Genomic DNA, 12,048 nt, shown 5'->3' with positions numbered 1-12,048 from the left:
TGCTGAACCCTGCGCACCTAGAGCCCGTGCTCCGCAACAAGAGAAGCCACTGCAATGAAGAGCCCGTGCACCGCAACAAAGAGTAGCCCCTGCTCGCCGCAACTAGAGAAAGCCCGTGCACAGCAACAAAGACCCAATGCAGCCAAAAATAAATAAGTTAAATAAATTTTAAAAAAAAAGTGTAGTTATAAATCATATGAATTTCTAAAACAGACAAAACTAAACTACAGTGACAGCAAATCAGTGATTGCCTGGGGCAGTGAAATGCATAACCTAAATCTAATCGTGAAAAATATAAGGCAGACCCAATTTGAAGGAAATCTGACAAAATAACTATCCTGTAATCTTCATGAGTTTCCAGTCATGAAAGTCAAAATAAAATCTGAGCCTGTTCAGGCTGAAAGAAAGTAGAGACATAACAAGCCAGTGCAACATGTAGTCCTGGATTGATTCTTTTTGCTATAAAGGACATTCTTGGTACAACTGGCAGAACTTAAGTGAGGTGGGAGTAGACAGGAGTAATGTATCATCGTTAATTTCCTGATTTTAATGGTTGTGCTCTGATGATGTAGGAGAATATCCTTGTTTGTGGGATACACACTCAAGTATTCAGGGGTAAATGGGCATTGTGTTTATGATTTAATGAAATCCCAAAAGGGTTTGGTTTGGTTAACATTTTGATAATATAACTAAGAATTCATTGGGAAGGAAGGGAAAGGGCAAGAATGTTATCAAAAACAAGAGTAATGAGGTTTTGGAGATTATCTCCTAGAGTGCTTTTAACCAAGAATATGTACTTTAATCTATCCTTTTCTGAACTGTGATTTCTGTAGGCAAGAAAAGTATTGAATTAGAGAAAAAAAGGCTCTCTCAACCTAAGCCAAAGCCCAAAAAGAAGAAAAAGCCCATCTTGAGAGTACCTGTGAAGCAGGAATTGTGTAACGGGAATGAAGAAGAGAGTGTAAAGGAGAGCTCGGGCCCTGTTGAGAATGGAGTATCAGACCATGAGACTGAGGAGGAAGCCCGGGAGCCAGAGCTACCCTGTGGTGTCACCTCGGCAGGTATGTGGCCAAATCCTGTGTTTCACTAACTCTCTAGGACTTAGTAGTCATGACCAGGAAACTAAGCCAGGTCTACCTTTGAAGTATTAAGGGGATCTAACGGATGACTGGGATGGAAATAGTGAAGTTCTATAGAGAAAACTTCTTATCAACTTGAGCAGGGTAAGACTGGGGGACAAAGTGAAACTAGGGCAATGTATACATAGAAACTTACATGGGGAAAGTTTTAACAATATGATGTCATCAGCCATGTTTACTGAAAGAAACCATTGTCCCTTACAAATATCTGACCTAGAAACTGTCACCACTCTGGGAACTTGCAGGCAAACAATATAAATAGGACTGACTCACGTTTAATTCTACAACAGAATATTTTGATGTGACAGAATTTAAAATGGCCAAAATATATGGTACAGAGTCCTCCCTGACCCTCTCCATCCCAAGGGATAGCTACTGGGACCCACAGTTTGGGTAAATAAAGATCTAAAAAGTTTAGTGGATTTATTTTTTAGACTCATCAGAATACTTCTTTATCATAAAATGTTCTTTTACCCCTGTAGATCAACAACTTAGTTTGGGTTTTTTGTTCTTTGTGGGGTTTTTTTGAGTTCATGGTGTGTACACTCAGGATTGTGACTCTGTATCCCATACACTTTAAATTTCTATTGGTAAAGTTGTTCCTTGTTTGTGGAATTAAATATGCAATTAGTACTTTGTCACCAAGCCAAGTTTGGGAACTCCTAGACGTATGGTATAAAGCTGTGGAGGCTAGAATCTTTATAACTTTTCCTTAGATCAATTAGTCAAGAGTTCTAAGTAATAAACCTACAGATTCCTGGAAGGCAGTTTGTGAGATGGGGAAAGGGAGACTACCCATGCTTCCTACCTGAAATATTTCATCTTATATTTGGGGTAATAGATAAAATCACACCATTAAGACTGGTATACTCTTAATTTTTTAAAAGAACTAGATTCTACATTGTTCTTATCCACATTTTTTTTCTTTTTCCCCATGATGTAGTTTCTCAAGAACCAGTTATCTGCACTCCAGCATCCTTAGGCTTTGAAAAGTCAAAAGTCACCATTAATAACAAAGTCACTTTACTGAAAAAGGAGGCACCTAAAGAAAAGTCAGGTTCGTATTTAATAATTAAAATATTTGGGGGGACTTCCCTAGTGGTGCAGTGGTTAAGAATCCGCCTGCCAATGCAAGGGACACAGGTTTGATCCCTGGTCAAGGAAGATCCCATATGCTGTGGAGCAACTAAGTCCATGCACCACAACTACTGAGCCTGCACTCTAGAGCCCGCAAGCCACAACTACTGAGCCCGCATGCTGTAACTACTGAAGCCTGCGCTCCTAGAGCCCGTGCTCTGCAACAAGAGAAGCTGCCGCAATGAGAAGCCCGCACACAACAACAAAGAGTAGCCCCCTCTCACCACAACTAGAGAAAGCCTGTGTGCAGCAATGAAGACCCAACGCAGCCAAAAATTTTTTAACAAAAGAATAAAAAACAAATTTATTTATTTGGTTATTACAAATAAATAAATATTTTGTTAAAGTATCCTCAAATATGACATGCAACTGAAAACTTAAAAGTTTTCAGTTTTTCGTTTTGTTTTAGATTTTAAATATTTGTAAGTGTTTTGATTGTTACGGTTTGGGGTCATTTTTTTAGTACTTGAGGAACTGTCATTTTGCAGTTGTTGATGTTGCTTCACAAGTTTTCACAGGGACACGTTTGTGTGTGTTGTGAACATTGCCCCCAGCTAATTTAATTTGAAAGCTTCCTTACAAGAGTGGGAACTTTCTCTGCCCAGCAGTATCCCTCCAGTAGGTTACATATACAATGGGCATGCATTCAGTTTTGTGTTTTTGATCAACTCTTCTTCAGACAGTCTGTACTTTTATTACATTTCAGAAGCCTTAATCAAGAAGCGAAAAGCTCGTTCCATGCTTCCACTGAGTACAAGTCTGGACCACAGATCCAAAGAGGAGCTTCATCAGGACTGTTTGGTATTAGCCACTGCAAAACACTCCAGAGGTACAGAAATACACTTCCTTGGCCCATCCGCAGTCTTCTGGGAAATGACACATAAGAAGTGCTTGTTTATATGTTATATGAATGAGCCAACAAATGTCCAAAATTGTATTTCTGCATCATCCCTCCCCCACACCCTGCTGCCAGGTTCTGTCCACACTCTGACCGCTGTCAGCACTCTCCAGTGCCTTGGAGACATAATGCTCTGCTTTTCTATTATAAATCAAGTTGTTGCCAGCCATATGGGTGCTGGAATTGGTATGATGGCTTAAATATCTCAGCGTGAATCAATTCCATCAACTGTTTTTCCCCAGTAAACAGCATGTACATGTAGAAAAAAAAAATCATTTGCTCATTGGAAATAACCCTTAATACGGCAGTTCCTTTAAAAAATTTTGATGGAAGTTTTTGTTTATAGAAGGTTTTTTGATTTCAGTTTTTCAAAGCCCTCACCTAATGTGTGTTATTTTAACATTTGAGCAACGTTTTTTTTAATTTTGAATTTTATGTGTTGAAAAGGGTTGCACATGATAAAATGAAATTCAAACAGTATAAAACCTGAGCCTAACAAACCTGACAAACAAACCTAACAAAGTATTTTCATATTTTGCCAACTTTGTAACCAGCACGGGTCTCTGTTAGGGTAAACAAGGGCACAGGACTCTTTCTCAGCATCTGAAGTGGGTGTTACATACATTTGGAAGTAACTAGACAGAAAACAGTAACCTATTAAATGACTTCATCTGAATTTTTGTCCTTTTGAATTAGCAGAGCCAAAGGAGGATGTGTCTGCTGATCTTGAGGAAAGATTTCACCTGGGGCTTTTCACAGACAGGGCTACCCTGTACAAAATGATTGAGGTTGAAGGTGAGACTAGTCCAATCAACACAATCCTGTCCATCTTTACGCTTCCCTAACGCTTTATACATACCTCTTTTACGGCTGCCATCCTGTGGTGTGGTAATGGTTAGTTTTACATGTCAGCTAACTAGGTTTTGAGTTCCGTTATTTGCATGTTCATAAACACCCCTCACTCGCATCTGTCACAGGACCCTAAACATATAGTGTTCATTCTGAGTGTCTGAGTGCAAGTGAAAGTGGGTGGGTGGGTGGACAAGTGACTGAGTGGGCTTCAGTCCCCATTATGAACACTCTGGGAAGTGACTTACCCATCAGCCAGTTACTACGTATTCTAGGAATTTATTCCTGTCATTCATCCTGCCTTTCTTTTTCTAGAAGACAGTGCAGACAGATGTTTCTGAAACATCTTCCAAATATTTCTCCTCCAAACAGGAAAAGGTCACTTGGAAAATGGCCACCCTGAATTATTTCACCAGCTCATGCTTTGGAAAGGAGATCTAAAAGGTGTTCTGCAGACTGCAGCAGAAAGAGGCGAGCTGACAGACAATCTTGTGGCTATGGCACCAGTCGGTATGTTCTTTTCAACAAAAGCCCTAGCATCTCTAGGATACATCCACTAAAGATAGACTTTGTCTTGAAGGACAATTTGGCCATGTCTAATAGTTAAATTTAAAATCCACATCCCTTTGACCCAGCAGTTCTAACTGTAGGAATTTAACTGCACCTACACATGCAAAATGGCAGCTATATATGGACTATGATTGCAGTGGTATTTGTAATAGCAAAAGATCGCAAGAACCTCTATGTCCATCAGTATAAGACTGGTTAAATCTTGTATATCTATACAGTAGAAACTCCTATAGATACCCAAAAAATGAGGCAGCTCTGTACATTCTGATACAGAGCGGAGCTCCAAAATTTAGTAAGTGAAAAGAATCAAGGTAAAGATGCACAACAGAATATTTAATACTCTGTCCTTGATACTTATACATGTGTGGTTATATATTCATAGATTATTGCCAAAGGTTTCAAAAGAAACTAATAATAACGGTTGTCTCCAGGGAAAGGAATTTGGACAAGTTTGGGTAGTAGGATGCCAGGATAACAAGGAAATTTTTTATGCCATGCCTCATTTTTTAGCTTTTTATTGAAGTATGCCAGAGAGAGAGATGGAAGTACACAGGTCATGAGAGTACTTGAATTTCACTAACTGAATACACCCTTGTAACTAGCACCCATATCAAGAAACGTAACATTACCAGCACCCTAGAAGCTTCTCCCATGCTCCCTATCAGTCAGTCTACATGCACCCCAACAAGGGTAAGCACTGTCTGACTTCCATACTCATGTACATTTGAATTTTGTACTATCTTTTTATGTATTACATAATCAGAGAAACAATTTACATTTCAAAATGTAGGGATGCTGGTGGCGCAGTGGTTGAGTGTCCGCCTGCCGATGCAGGGGACACGGGTTCGTGCCCCGGTCTGGGAAGATCCCACATGCCGCAGAGCAGCTGGGCCCGTGAGCCACGGCCACTGAGCCTGTGCGTCCAGAGCCTGTGCTCCGCAACGGGAGAGGCCACAGCAGTGAGAGGCCCGCGTACCACAAAAAAAAAAAAAAAAAAAAAAAAATGTAGGGATGGGGAGAGGTAGATGAAACATGATCAGATGAAACAGCAACTGAATTACTATCTAAATGTTCTGTTTAATGCAGTGACTAACAAGCATTTTCAACCCAAATGTACATGCTTTTTTCCCTTAAATCTGCTGTTTTTTGTTTGTTTGTTTTAAGCCGGTTACCACGTGTGGGTATGGGCCGTGGAAGCTTTTGCCAAACAACTGTGTTTTCAGGACCAGTATGTCAAGGCTGCCTCTCACCTACTTTCTATCCACAAAGTGTATGAAGCTGTGGAGCTGCTCAAATCAAACCATTTCTACAGGTCTGTATGACCCAACGGTTGAACCAGCAGTTGGATGTAATGTGAAATTAATCTACGTAACAGTTCTGTTTCATTATAACCACCATAAAACCTTTATTGTAATTAAACATCTCAAATGTACACAAATGTATGTTCACTAGCTTAAACATCAGTGCACCCACCACCTATACTTAACAAATGTTAACTTTCAGCAATATTTGCTGATATTTTTTAAAATTTCTTTATTGTTAATACAAATAAAGAAAAGAGCATGATACAAATGAACAGCTTAATGAATTACTAAGAGAGGAACTTTTTTAAGCCCCATCTGTGAAGTGAGAAGTATAACATTCCAGACTTAGTTGAAGTGCCTTTCCCCAATTCTGTCCTCATCCCTTCTCTAGCAGTAACCACTCTTCTGAGACTGGTGTGAATCCTTTCTGTTCAAGTTATTATTCTTCCACTACAGTACATATTTAAGTACAGAAAACAAAAGCAACAAAATATTTCTTGTAGACAGCATACAGTTGGGTCTTGTTTTTTATCCAGTCTGATAGTCTCTGCCTTTTAATTGGAGTGTTTTAATGTAAATATTAGTGCGACTGATTTAAATCTACCATGTTGCTATTTCATTTCTTCTTTTCCTGCTTTCTTTCAGATTAAATATTTTTTTATCTCCAGTACTGGCATGTCAGCTATAATCCTTTCTTTTTTTTAATGGTTACTTTAGGGTTTATGATAAGCATTTTTAACTTACCAGTTTACCTTCAGATAATATTGTACCACTTCTTGCATACATCATACTTCTTTCTTTCTTCCTGTCCCTTCCACTATTGCTGTCATATATTTCACGTACTATATACGTTATAACCCCACATTACAATATTAGAATTCTTGCTTTAAACAATTACCTTTCTTTAAGTTTTTAAACATTTTCTTATATTTGCCCATATATTTATTTCCAGCACTTTCCATTCTCTTATGTAGATCCAAGTTTCCAATTGCTGTCAATTCCTTCTTTCCCATGAAGAACTTCAACATTTTTTTGTAGTGTGGTCCCACTGGTGACATATTCCATCAACTTTTGTTTGTCTATAAAAGTCTTTAATTTTGCCTCTATTTTAAAGGATCTTTCAGTGGGTGTAGACTTCTAGATTGGAAGGTTCTGTCATTTTGTGCTTCATAGATATCATTACATTTTTTCTTGGCTTGCATTGTTGACTTGACTACTGCATTTATTCTTATCTTTGTTACACAGGAACTATGTCTTTTTTCTCTGACTGTTTTTAGGACTTTCTCCACCACTGATTTTCAGCCATTTCATATGATGGCTGGTGAGACTTTCTTTTAATCCTATTTTGGTGTGTTGTCTTCCTTTAGAGAATGCCGGACTCTGTTTTGGCAAGCCGTAAAGTTACCTGCAGATCAACTTGATCTTTTCCTGGGTGTTTTGAGCTTTCTTAGGGCAAGTTCAGAGAAATCCATACTCTAGAATTAGTTTGCCCTCCTGCCGTCTGGTGTCTTTACCGAATGCCTTGTGTAAGTCAACAAATCAGAACTCAGATGTCTGGGTGGTCAAAACTTTTATGTCTCCACACCCTGAGTGAGCCCTGGGAATTATTCAGCTTATCGTTCCCTGATTATTCTTTGTACAGCCTTCAGGACTTTCCTACATATGCAGAGCTTTGTGTTTAAACCAGAGACTCAACAGGATCCCTAAGCACTGTTGTGGAGCTCTTTCTCTGGACAGCTTCTTCCTTCCTACTATCCTGCCCCACAAATTCCAATTGCTTCGTCTCCCCTCAGCCCTGACTGCTGAAGCTCTGCTGGGATTCCTTCTGGGAAAATGGTTTTAGGCAGAAAGCCAGGGCCATGATTGGGCTCACATTTGTTCGTTCTCTCCGGGATGACAGTCCTGTGCTGCCTGGTGTCCAATGGCTGAAAACAGTTGCTTCATACCTATTTTCTCCAATGTTTTAATTTTGCAGCAGGAGGATATGTCTGGTTCTAGTTGTCACTCCATCATGGCTGGAAGCAGAGGTCTCAAATTATGTACTTCTTAAATATTGCTGTGTCTAAATCACCTTAGTCTAAAACAATTTTATTCCAGCTACAACTTTATGTTGGCTGCAAGTCAGAAGTTGTATGTCATTTGGAAAATAGTAGTTCAGTCAGTTAACACAGATCCTCCAAATGTTAACATATCTCACTATAAAATATCAAAAAGAAATCACATTGCTTACTTCATCAGAAAAGTCTTTAACTTTGGGGAAGCCGTCAAGCTCACAGTGGCAGGCACAAGTTTCCTAAAACTCTAATTTTCACCTGAAAGCTCAAATTTTATCATTGGCAACAGTACTGTTGGTCGTTTTCCATGAAATGACAGGCTTACTTTGTTCATTTTTGAGAAAACATCTGCCAAATACTCAACACTAAATAACTATAGTTTGTTTGTTTGTTAGTCATTCTTTCAAGAAGTAATGAGATTCCATCTTAAAAAAAAAGCAACTAGTTCAGCTTGCAATTCGTTCATACAAGTTTTTCATAGAACCATTGTACTTTGGAATTCAGCAAAGAATACAAAATGTTCTTCCCATTTTGTCACATAGAATATTAACAGGATGTACAAGATTTACTGAAATTAATCATTTCTCCTTTTCAAGGAAATTTACCTTTTTTTTTTTTTTTGCGATATGTGGGCCTCTCACTGTCGTGGCCTCTCCCGTTGCCGGACGCGCAAGCTCAGCCCATGGCCCACGGGCCCAGCCGCTCCGCGGCATGCGGGATCCTCCCGGACCGGGGCACGAACCCGTATCCCCTGCATCGGCAGGCAGACCCTCAACCACTGCGCCACCAAGGAGGCCCTACCTTTTTTTTTTTTTTTAAGGACAAGGGCCACTAACTGGATTCTTGCTCCAGATGCCAGCAGTTTACCCACCATTGCTTTCACATAATCAGTACAAATGTCAACACACTGAGAAAAGGCAAATAACCTCTTGACATTATTGTGAAAATAGTCTTGACCTCATGAACCCCCTGAAAGAGCCTTTGGAATTCCGGGAATCCACAAACCACACTTTAAGAACTGCTGACATAGGTGAAGAATTGAGCACAGCACGCAGTTCTAACTTGCCCTGTAATGCAAGGATACGGTTTTTTTATGGGAAGTTGGAACAAGACAGACAACACAAAGGGAATGGCTTATCCTACTTTACAGCCCCTCCTAGGGCCTCTTTCAGATTGGCTAATTACCTATTCTTGCCTCTAGGGAGGCTATTGCAATTGCCAAGGCCCGGCTGCGCCCAGAGGACCCGATCCTGAAAGACCTGTACCTCAGCTGGGGAGCCATCCTAGAAAAAGACGGCCATTATGCCTTAGCAGCCAAATGGTAAGTCTGAGGGAAACAGGAGTGCACCCAAACAAAGAAGAGCTTTGAAAGAGCTGGACAAGGATGGAAGAAAGAAGTTTAGAGGTGGGGGTGAAATAACTAGCAAATTAAAAAGCGTATATGTATTAAAGCAGCTTCATAAGATTCATCAGGATCTACCTACTTGGTATTTATGTAAGTCACCATAACTTCAAGAAATCCAAGTCGTGGACTTGGAAATCACTCCTTTCTTTAGGGATGTCTTGTATCATTAAATATGGGAAATGGGAGGGAATGCCTCCTTTCCTTGGGTTCAACTCAGCAACTGCTGAAGTTCCTTTATTTCCTTAACCTGTATAATGCTGCCTATTCAGCGTCTGCTGCACTGGCCTCAGCCTTCACAGGGACAGCCACAGGTAATGACACACCTGGGACCACAGGAAGGCATGCAAGGCAAAGTGGACAGAAAGAAATGATTCAACCCTCTGGGGAGCAGGTGTAGGCGATCTGTTTATGACACTCTGCTTGAGTTTTCTTTTGTATTTTAGCTATTTAGGAGCCACTTCAGCTTATGATGCAGCCAAAGTTTTGGCCAAAAAGGGGGATGTGGCATCACTTAGAACGGCTGCAGAGTTGGCTTCCATCGTAGGAGAGAATGAGTTGTCTGCTACCCTGGCTCTCAGATGTGCCCAAGAACTGCTTCTGGCCAGGAACTGGGTGGGAGCCCAGGAAGCCCTGCAGCTCCACGAAAGTCTAAAGGTCAGTCTGTTACTGCCTCTCCTGCTTTTAAGAGGGATGAGCCCCAAACGCTTTTCTAGTCAAATTCCAAGTGAATTACCCAGCTGCACAAGCTGTACCAATTTGGTAAGTATCCTTAGAAGGGTCCAGCAAGCCCTGGCCATACTATCCCATTTAAGGACTGTGGCTTATCAGTTGCCCCATTCAGAGTAAAAGATAATGTGGTTACTGACAGTAATTCCCACTGCTTAGCAGTCGAATAGCCTTTAGTCAGTTCAGCCCCTGTGTTTCTTCATTGATGTCATCAGCACAAAAATGAAGAGGAAGAGGGTCTGCTTTGAAGAAAATGGATTGGCTTTAACAGAAATCATGTTGCTCTACCTGTAGCAGCCCTCTTCAGCTATTAGCTGTAATTCTGCCTATATGAAACAGAGACCTTCCCAAGCTTAAGTGAGAAAATATTATAGGGATATACAAGGAATCTCATGGCAATTGAAAACCCAGGAGAAGTAAGGATTTTTTTTTAGAACTTTTCTCTGTGCTCTCTTCTCTTCCAGCTGATTCCCTCTGTTAAACCTACTTGGATACAGCCCCTAACCACTCCCCCAGCTCTCAGATCTACACAGCTTGTCTGCTCCAGCACCTTCTGCCTATGATGCTTTAACTTCTGTATGCCTTAATCTGAAGTTTGGGCAGAGAAAAAAACTAGATGAGTCCAGCCCATCTTTTCTCAAACTGGGCCACAAGTCTTAAGTGGCTGGCCTGCATGTGGCTTAAATTTCAGTGAGTAGGGCTATAGCTGTGGTGTCATATTATAAATATGGTTGCTAAAAAAAAAAAAGTAATAAATATGGTTGCTTGAGCCCCAAGAGCTGTGGGTAGGAATCCCCCAAAAGGCATTTGGAAACACTGTCTGTTAAATCACCTCTTTTTCCCTCCCACAAGACTCACTGGGCTGGCAGCACAGAGCGAAGGCTGCTGCAAATGCAAAGGGGGAGAATCTGAGAGACTGGGGAGAGCTCTAGATAATGGAGCACTTCCCTGCATAACAGCTCCTCTCCTTTGTTATTGGGTTCCAGGGTCAGAGATTGGTGTTTTGCCTTCTTGAGCTACTGTCCAAGCACCTGGAGGAAAAGCAGCTTTCAGAGGGCAAAAGCTCCTCCTCTTCTTACAATGCGTGGCCCGCAGGTAGCGAAAGGCCCTTTGTGGAGAGGGTGACTGCAGTATGGAAAAGCGCCTTCAGCCTCGACTCCCCAGAGCACTCCCAGGCAGCATTTCAGCAGCTGCAAGATATCAAGTACCCATCTGCTACAAGTAACACTCCCTCCAAACAGGTACCCCTTCTGCATGAGCTTTTGCTATTAATCACTCAGTAGTCTAAGACTTCTCTAATCCATGTCTAGTATAATAAGGAAACATGTAGAATGCCAGTTTGTATTTCAGAAAAGATTAAGCCGGGCCCAGGAAACCTGGAAAGATCCCTTCAGATTAATTAGAGCCCTTTATCTTTAAAGTTAGTCTTCGATCAGAATTCCCTTCTAAAAGAAAAAAAAGTCTAAAAACAAAGAAAAGCACAGAAACTAATATAATAGGTACCCATCAATTAGAATTAATTAACAGATGTTCACATTTTGTCATTTTTGCTTCATGGAGTCTTTTGGTTTTGTTTTGTATATTCTTTTGCTTTTGGTAGAAGAATCAAGTTGAAGTCCCTCATGTTCCCTTCCCCAGTGCCATTTCCCTGCCCTAGCTCACAAAAATTTCAGCCCCTGCATCAGACCACATGTGTTATTTTGTGGCTTCCTTATGTGATCATTGTTTATAAAATCTTAAACATACCTGTGCACGATGACACCCAGCAACCCCATTGCTTAGATATTTCACTAAAAGAAGTGAACCCAGGTGTCTACACAGTCTTGTACAGAAATGTTCATAGCAGCTTAGTTCATAATAGCCAAATAGAAACAACACAAATGTCCATCAGCTGGTGAATGGGTATACAAACTGCAGTATATCCATATAGTGGAAAACTATACTATGCAACAATAAAAAGGAACAA

General features: G+C 40.6%; 1 protein-coding gene across 2 annotated transcripts in view; it reads left to right on the top strand.

Moving 5' to 3' along the window:
• GEMIN5 (gem nuclear organelle associated protein 5) overlaps positions 1-12,048 on the top strand; it is a 41,835-nt gene that overhangs the window by 25,512 nt on the left and 4,275 nt on the right. For both annotated transcript variants that reach the window (XM_007452846.1, XM_007452847.1), the window contains exons 16-24: positions 834-1,061; positions 2,083-2,196; positions 2,983-3,105; positions 3,874-3,969; positions 4,396-4,533; positions 5,758-5,905; positions 9,153-9,272; positions 9,800-10,010; positions 11,069-11,323. In XM_007452846.1, the coding sequence (XP_007452908.1) occupies positions 834-1,061; positions 2,083-2,196; positions 2,983-3,105; positions 3,874-3,969; positions 4,396-4,533; positions 5,758-5,905; positions 9,153-9,272; positions 9,800-10,010; positions 11,069-11,323 (1,433 nt within the window). The remainder of the gene's footprint in view (positions 1-833; positions 1,062-2,082; positions 2,197-2,982; positions 3,106-3,873; positions 3,970-4,395; positions 4,534-5,757; positions 5,906-9,152; positions 9,273-9,799; positions 10,011-11,068; positions 11,324-12,048) is intronic.

The sequence above is a fragment of the Lipotes vexillifer genome, unplaced genomic scaffold (genome assembly GCF_000442215.2).
Source record: "Lipotes vexillifer unplaced genomic scaffold, Lipotes_vexillifer_v1.1 scaffold697, whole genome shotgun sequence".
Taxonomy (NCBI): domain Eukaryota; kingdom Metazoa; phylum Chordata; class Mammalia; order Artiodactyla; family Lipotidae; genus Lipotes; species Lipotes vexillifer.
This window is presented reverse-complemented; position numbering and strand designations above follow the sequence as displayed.